Genomic DNA, 8,250 nt, shown 5'->3' with positions numbered 1-8,250 from the left:
GGTAAAGACTACGAAGTACAAACTGGCATAGGGAGGGCTAAGAGGAATGGCCAACGACATGCACGTCCTATGCCGTATGGTGGCGCGTCGATCAGCTGATTTGATTAGAATTGCTTTTCCTCTCGTCTCCCTACTGACGGTGAATCTTCACACACCGTAAGTTTTAAATTAAACCATGTTGGCTTGGCTTGGCGCCTATGCAGAGAAGTTTGAAATTAGATTTTTTTTTTTTTTTACTTTTTAGTTCTTCTCAGTAAACTGTAATAATCCACAGTCCACATTTTTATGAAAAAACTCACTATTCACTATTATTCATTTTCTTGTTCAGGTCTAGTAAATTCAACAGATATCTAGCGATGAGCTTTCTAAAAAGATTCATTGATTTGTTTTCTTTTGACTTAGCTTCCAAAAACGTGGTATACCGAGGAGCGATACGCAAATCGTTACCTGAACAATAAAGTTTTAGACATGCGCGCAGATAAATAGGCATGAGTCATAGGTCCAGGTCCTGCCTCCTTTCCGAAACGAACTGCCTCAATAAAGAGTTAAAGACTCAAACGAATCTAACGTACCTTGTACAATTTTCATCTCATATTCGAGCCACAAGCAACGCTCTGCCTCCTCCTATCGCCCTCCCAAAGGGCTTCGTTCGTGAGAAAATAAAACTACGCATTGCAACTTAGTTCAGTGGAATCGAGCACAGTTAATTAATTGCCAAAACAGGTTGCTCCCACGATCGTTCCTTGTTTTGTTTGTGTAAACAGAATGTTGCTTAGCACCTCGAAGCGCTAAAAGCTCGAAGCGTGTCCCTTTTGTTTGAGATTGATTAAAAAATTTGGTTAAGATGGAGCAGTTAATGAAATTGAAATTAAGTGGTGACATTCCGTGTTTGTCTTCGATTCCTCTGGGGACATTTCACAATAACAAATATTATATCGGCGACGAATGTCTGAGTGAGTATCTCATCACTGAAACTTTATCGATTCAAAATTAACTGACATTTTAATCAACTCATTTTCTTTACCGTAGCTCATCTTGAAGAAATTAACGTTATGTTAAAGCGTGAGGATCCCAACAGTCGTCCACTCCGGCGTGCCATCGGCTTCATGGACATACTAAATAAGGTAACACAGAAATATTATAGTAGCCGGATGAAATATTTAATTTCCCAGCGCTATCATTATTATTGCAGGATCTAATTCCTATTCTGACGATCAGTAAGGATCAGACCGACATATTTTATTCAACAATAAAGTAAGAAAACAACGACATCTTTAATCTTAAAAGATTTCGCCCGTATTTTATTCAAGAAATGTTTCCCGTTATTTAAACAGATTGTTAGTTGAACTTACTACACCCGTCGAGTGCTTGGTCTCCGTCAATCCGTCCAACCGCATTAGTCCATCGCAGCACATCGCCATCCACGAACTGACCCAACTCCTCTATGGTGCTAAAGAATCCTTTCTGGATGGCAAAACAACTCAAGTTATTCTCAATCATCTTCTCCTTATCTCACAAAAGGTGAAATTAACATTTACAAACGTGACTGAATTATCTTTTAAATATACTTTCTTGTCAAGCAATCATTGTCTAGCGAAGATTGCGAGTTGGTAAATCATTCCCTATTGCTGATACGCAATATCCTGCACGCTCCTGAACGCCAATGTCAAATAGCAGTAGGAGAATGCCAAGTTTCATCTACTACCTCAACACAGCAGCAGCAGAATCGAATTCTTTGGAACTTGTACGCCCAGGGACTGAGTCACCTCCTCATCAACTTGCTCGGCTGTTCGCAGGCTACGGTAAAACACTATTACTTCTCTATTGACTTGCTTGCTGCTGGCTGTTTGCCTTGCATATTTAAACAGCAATCGACAAAGGCTTTTTACTATCTCTCGCTTCGTCTATTTACAAAAACGGATTTCAATTTACTGAGAATTTATTTCGCATTTGTTTCCACGAATACCATGCGAATATTTCCAACTGAGATTTTAGAGTTGGAAAACTGGTTGTAGGTTCTTTGACTGTGTGAAATAAGTACTAGTAGGCCTACCTTGTAAAATCTTATAAAATCGTGAGAGAGTCTAGCGTTTTTTCGTTGAAATCCTGTGGTTGGGCATTATGGCTAGCAGGAATAAATAAAAGAAAAAAATAAAAGTTACCATGTAGGTTTTGCTCAGATGAAAAACTTATTGACGAAAGCCTTTCAAGGTATCACATCTTCTTTACAGTTGCTAGGGAATATGATTTCCCATCAGTTGAGTAATACTGCCAGTAGCATGCATGGATGCCAATAATAGGGGGAGATTAGAGCTGTACCACAGAAATTATTTTAAAATAGAACCTATAATCTTTAAGACCATCAGCTAAAAATACGATTGAGAAGGTCATATGATTGATTTATACCGCTTCAATAGAATCTTCGTTCAAAGTCGTAGAATTGCAGGGTTCAATCAACAATTTCTTTCTGGTTGATTTATAGAGGTTAACTTTTTACATGTGTTGGCAATAATATGGCCGTTGCTTAGCAGCAGCCATGCAAATCGTTAAAAGTCAGTGATCTTTTCCATAAATCGGGCCATTCGTATTCAGCGTTGTGCAACAGCAAGGATCGTTCCTTTCCCCTAGGAGAGCAAACTAGCATACACAGATCAAGGAGTAAATACTAAATTATTCGTGACATTGATTGTTATTCGGAACACTGATGGTGTGCTTCCATTCCAAAACATTATTAAATATTAACGATTACCTGCATATCACAATGCCACGGTGGCATTTGATTATAGTGTCTTGGCTGGAATGGAATTCAGTTCTAACAGTCGGCGCGTTATTTCGTTTGCGTAGACTCTATACATTTTTAAAGAATGTTAGTAATTGGATAAATTAACAGCTGGAACGCTACGAACGTGATTTAATTACATGCAAATTCTTCACAGGAAAAATGGTCAGTGACGATCGTACAGCTGATTTCGCTTTTCTATAAAGATAGACCCGTTGAAACTATCCAAAACATGTTGAGAGATGACATCCATTCGTCCGAGTCCTCAGAAGATGATGGACAAAGTCAATTCAGTAAACAGAATCTTGAGAACAATCAAAATGGAAATCCAAATCGAATCAATTTTTACCTCAGATCAATCACGTCGATCCAGTCAAGAAAGTATATCTAGCAGCGTCTTTCACTCGGACAGTTTCACTCCGCCGAATGCGACGCCAAAAATGACATTGTCGGGAGAAATGCACAAGCAAGAAACGGGAACAGTCGGCCAATCGCTCTCATCCGGTGAAAGAAACAACAGCCAAACAGGTGCGGACGGGAGCAGCAGTTAAATGTTGAAATTCTGTAGTTTCACGATTTCTTTTTTTATAGATAAATCACGACACTCGTCTAGCGAACAAAGTACATCCAGTGGTTTTCACTCTGAGGATTCCGGAATTCTAAAATGCAACAATCTCGCCCTGAAGGAGCACGACGGTCATAAAAAGAAATCGTTTAAACGTCGTTGTCGTGACAACTCTCAAAAGGGCTGTAGTAATAGAACCTTTCATGTCGATATTCCAACCGAGCATCCAGCCAATCATGTACCGCCCACGGACGAATCATTGGAAAGTGGTTCAAGCTTGTTGCCTCCTGTTTTATTTCAATCCAGCGCCGACAACGGAATTAAAAGGTCTGAAAATGATGAATAAATTGCGAGGAAGTATTAATAATGAGAAATGAATTATCTATTACAAAGGAATATAAAAGGTGACACAAAAATTAAGGAAATTCCGGAAAAAGAGCAGAGCCGGAAGAAGTTTACCGAATGCAACGTGGAAATGGATCAACGCTTTAAATTATTTCAATATCAACCAACAGAAAAAGATATTGCTCAGCTAGTGAAAGAATTTACTGTCGATTTCCTGCTCAACGGTAATGACTTGATCTCCATTCTCTTAAATTTAAATTCAAATGTTTTAATTCTTATAGGCTACAACACTCTGGTGAAGCAACTGCATCAACAGTTACTCAAACAAGGTGAAACTTACCTGCTCTGGGACAAATCTCATTTTTGCTGGCTCATCTGCTACTTTTTGCCCATCGCTGTTCAATTAGAAACGAGTGTGGAACACTTGAAAGACGTCTTAACTATTGATCTCTTGTGTTATCTGACGTGGGAAGCTGTTTGTCAGACGGAAGAACTAGAAATTTACACGTTCCAACCGACAGTTGATTTGAAGCCGTGCGTAAGGCGTCTACATCTGAGCGTGATGGCCATTCGTGAGTACGTGCAAACTTTGGAGAGTTATTTCCGTCTTGCTTCGGGGTCGAATAGAAATGAGCCAGGCCTCCTCACAGGCAGCGAAGATTTGATTACTCGACTGAGTGGTTACGTGCCAGCCATTCGGGACCTCCGTCAACTCTTTTTGCTCCAACTCCGTCAATTCGATCCTGTCGTTCAAAGTCGGCGTTATCTACTCGATGTCATCGCGACCAATCACATCTTATTGCTTGCGCTCGAACGGTCCACTGGGCAATCATCACGCGGGAGTTTTAATATTAGCCAACACTTGACTCAATTCTGTTCGGAAATAATAGTCGATCGATACGGCACGGCTCTCGAGGATTTCAAGACCAACGGCCCATTCGTCAACGATTGCATTTTGACGATTTTGCATCACATCGCGGGCGATTTGGGCCGGGCCGACCTTTTGTGCCGGCCCGTCATTCTTCGTCCATTCAGCAAAATCTGGAAAGAGGAATTCAATGTACGTTACAATGAACAACTATAGCATTCGGAATTATTCAAATTTGTCGATTTATTTGCAGATGTGTGACGATTGGAATGATCTGATTGAATTGACTATTCAAAAATCAATGCGGAGTTTTCAGAAAAGCGTTCGCTCAATCAAGGAAACATCACGCAGCAGCCCAAATGAACCGCTAGAGATCAAAGTTTCCGCTTCCCATTTGACAGACACCCTCCCACTAAAATGTTCGGATAAGATAAAAATAGAAGAATCGACTGAAACAAATCAATTGTCGTACGAAGTACCTGACACCAACATTAAATCACTTTTGATTCAACTCAAGGATTCTGGTGCGTTTCAATTAATTTTAACATTTTTACTCAAATAATTAGATTATTTTTCTTACAGGATTTCAGAAACAACTGGACTGGATCCAGTCTTCATTATTATCAGCCTGTGCTGTTCGATTGGGGATTTACTCCGGCCAAGAATTCCGCCACCCCATATATACCCTGAGTTTTCAAATGAATTTGTCCTGCCCTTTGGTTCCCTGGACGGAGGTGGAAGCATCCGCCCTGCGTTCAGAACTCTTCCTCAATCTCCTATTTCGTATTGGCCTCATTCCTCCATCCCCTCAGGCTGTTCTGTACCCTCGTATCCCGCGTGAATGGTCCCCGGACACTTTGTACAGTGTCGCCCTCCTTTTCGGACCCATCGACCAGAAGAGGATCGATTTCGATTTAACTCGAGTCAAGAAAATTGAACTAGACTTCCCCTATTTACCTATCAATGAACTCGGAGACGATAAGTTTTCTTTTCGTTATTCAACCCACAGTGAATTCCCTTTCTGTGATACTTGTTATTCGTACAATTCGGTCCAAATGAAGCCCTTGTCAGCAGATCCCTATCAGCCCTATGTAAAAGAATCCTTTGAGTCTCGGTTACTTTCAGAAAAGATTACTAGTCCTATCAGCATCAGCGATCTTCATCCTTTCGACAGGTATGTAATCAATTCAATTACTTGTTAGTTGGTAACTCCTACTTCATTCCTAACTCTTATTTTCTTTAAATCGTTGGCAGTATCAGTACAAGCAGCTCGCTACAAGTTCACAAATGCGAGTCGACAGATGGCGAAGAGGAAACGGAAAAATGCGGTTGATTGGGTTAACGGATTGGCAATTCTGAATGAGCTTGTCTTTTGGAATCTAATGTATGGTCGTCGATTGCTTTTTTGAAAACGTCAGGTGCCTGATGTTTCATCAATTATTACTGTAATTCAATTTGATGTACGTAAAAACATATCCTGTTTTCAGATGATACACAAAATCTGAATAGTAATTAGAAGGAACCACATGGTATGTGATCAACTTCAAACCATAGGAATTTTTCAAACATGGAGATCCCTGACATGAGGAATGCACTTTCAAACATGAATGAAGCCATAGGATCTCACGAGCCTAAACCCATAATTAAGAATGAGACCGCAATTGCGATCAATAACCAAGAAGAAAAGCCTTGTGTCGATAGTTTCTCTCCAAACCGATAATCCTAATCTATTTGGAAATTATTTTACGTGCCAAATGTTACGACGTTTTATTGGCCAAATTTCCCTAGAATTTCCATAGCTCGACCACTGACAGCATTCAACTTGCTTTAGTCGTATTCGAACGACGTTCTTAATTCTACCCGATCTTTTTTTACTACAAATCGGCAAACCATTTAGTAAAGAAAGAATCCAGAGCTTACCTTCTGACAGAAGAGACAAATGACAAATGAGACAACGACAAGCTGGTCAACTTATTACTTACAGTGTGTTTACGAAATTCAAGATTGGTCCGTATTCTTATTTTGCTGAAGTACTTTCTCCGTGTGATTTGCATTGTATTTCCAATTAGATTGATTTCGATTTCATTATAACACGGATAATTTTATTACATTGAAGGAATCAAATCGAACCGGATTTAAAATATGAAGTCCATTTAGGGGCGAAAGTTAGTTACGTATATCAAGCCAAATACAAATCAGAATTATTTTGAAATTCCAACTCGGATGTGTGCGTATTTTAACACCGAAAATCGTATTATAGCCGTGAAGACTATTCAAAATGTAATTAATAAATCGATGGAAGGGGTCCATTGACCCAGTCGACGAGTTGCTTGTCGTGCCAAACGTACGCACCTTTCGGTACATTGTTGGCCGATGAAGATGGCGGTTGCATAGCCAACCAACAAGCCGCCTCGGCACCTGTTCAACAATTTGACTTTAAAAAAATAATGATTCTCAAATTAAGTGCACCAATTCTTGACCTTCTTGGATAGTTTTCTCTCCTTTCTGGTAAGTGGCATCTGTGACAACATAACCAGGGTGGACGCAATTGACAGTTAAATCTTCCCGCGGGTCCTGATCGAATTGACGTTGATGAATGCGAGTTAAAGCGCTTATGCCGACTTTTGAAACCTTGGAATTCATAATATGAATTAAAATTAACTCTCAAATAGTAAATAACATTTCATATGTTACTCACGATGTAGCCTTCGTTGGGCCATGTATCTTCCCTCTCTTTGACGCTATCTGGCCATCCGCGTTCATAATAATCTCCATTCTTAGCAGCCCTATAAATCAACAAATAATTAAATTAATTGCCAATTAATCATTTTAAAAAATATACACCCACTCGATAAATTCTTCCATCAATTGGCAGAGCTCTGGCTCTGTCAAATCCGGAGAGCAGAATCTCTGCCTCAAGGCAGCAGCTTCCGGTTCCCGGCCGGATATTTTCAGCAAATGGCCATCGTCGCTGGTCAAATGAACGACCCTAGCGTGAGGTCGTAGGATGGGAAAGAGGATCTTGCAGGCTCTCATCGTGTGGTAGAAATTGGTATCGATAGTCTTGCGAATCGATTCGACGAATTCCTCCTTGGGCGTCATCATCGGGAAAATGATGGCCGCGTTATTCACCAGCACGTCCAGCCCGCCGTGGGTGTCGACCAGAAAATCGCGCAATTTCAAAACGCTCGACTCGTCGTCAATGTCCAATTGGTGGTAGGCCGGATGCAATCCGAGTTTTTCAAGCTCTTCCATCGCCTTCCGGCCGCGCCCTTCGTCCCGCGACGTCAAGTAAACGGTCCCGTCGAATTTGGCACACAATTCCATCACGGCCGCGTAGCCGATTCCTTTGTTGGACCCAGTGACCTATTTAAACGGCATCATAAATTAAATTCGTTCTGTATTTGTCATTTTCACGCAAAACTTACCACGGCCACTCGAGTTCCGGCGGATGACATGATTTTTTGGCACTCCGGAGTGAAAATTGTCAAACTGACACGTTGGAATTGTTGACGCCTAAAGGAGACGCGAATCGATGGAGAACTGTAGAGTCCATGTGTGATCGCATGCGCAGTTGCCAGGCAACGCCATTCGAGATTGTGTGGCGTCTGTTCAATGTCCGGTTGGAATTTTTATCTTAATGCAGCTATCTTTTTGTGTACTTTATAACATTTCAGATTTGAGTTGTATACT

At 40.7% G+C, this 8,250-nt stretch overlaps 2 protein-coding genes across 2 annotated transcripts; one reads left to right on the top strand and one right to left on the bottom strand.

Annotated features, from left to right (window-relative positions):
* The first annotated feature begins 844 nt into the window (after window positions 1-844).
* Window positions 845-6,317, top strand: LOC124337711 (protein timeless-like). The gene is made up of 12 exons (XM_046791743.1): window positions 845-953; window positions 1,030-1,049; window positions 1,148-1,254; window positions 1,335-1,521; window positions 1,581-2,011; window positions 2,924-3,160; window positions 3,526-3,671; window positions 3,716-3,913; window positions 3,971-4,749; window positions 4,811-5,081; window positions 5,140-5,731; window positions 5,812-6,317. Exons 1-12 carry the CDS (start codon window positions 845-847, stop codon window positions 5,888-5,890), a joined length of 3,156 nt encoding a protein of 1,051 aa, XP_046647699.1. The 3' UTR covers window positions 5,891-6,317.
* A 280-nt stretch (window positions 6,318-6,597) lies between these two features.
* Window positions 6,598-8,129, bottom strand: LOC124337115 (carbonyl reductase [NADPH] 3-like). Its single transcript, XM_046791171.1, has 5 exons — window positions 7,986-8,129; window positions 7,406-7,923; window positions 7,256-7,343; window positions 7,038-7,188; window positions 6,598-6,975 (listed from the first exon to the last, which is right to left on the bottom strand). The coding sequence occupies exons 1-5, from the start codon at window positions 8,013-8,015 to the stop codon at window positions 6,842-6,844; spliced, it is 921 nt and encodes a 306-aa protein (XP_046647127.1). The 5' UTR covers window positions 8,016-8,129; the 3' UTR covers window positions 6,598-6,841.
* Window positions 8,130-8,250: the final 121 nt, after the last annotated feature.

The sequence above is a fragment of the Daphnia pulicaria genome, chromosome 4 (genome assembly GCF_021234035.1).
Source record: "Daphnia pulicaria isolate SC F1-1A chromosome 4, SC_F0-13Bv2, whole genome shotgun sequence".
Lineage (NCBI taxonomy): Eukaryota > Metazoa > Arthropoda > Branchiopoda > Diplostraca > Daphniidae > Daphnia > Daphnia pulicaria.
This window is presented reverse-complemented; position numbering and strand designations above follow the sequence as displayed.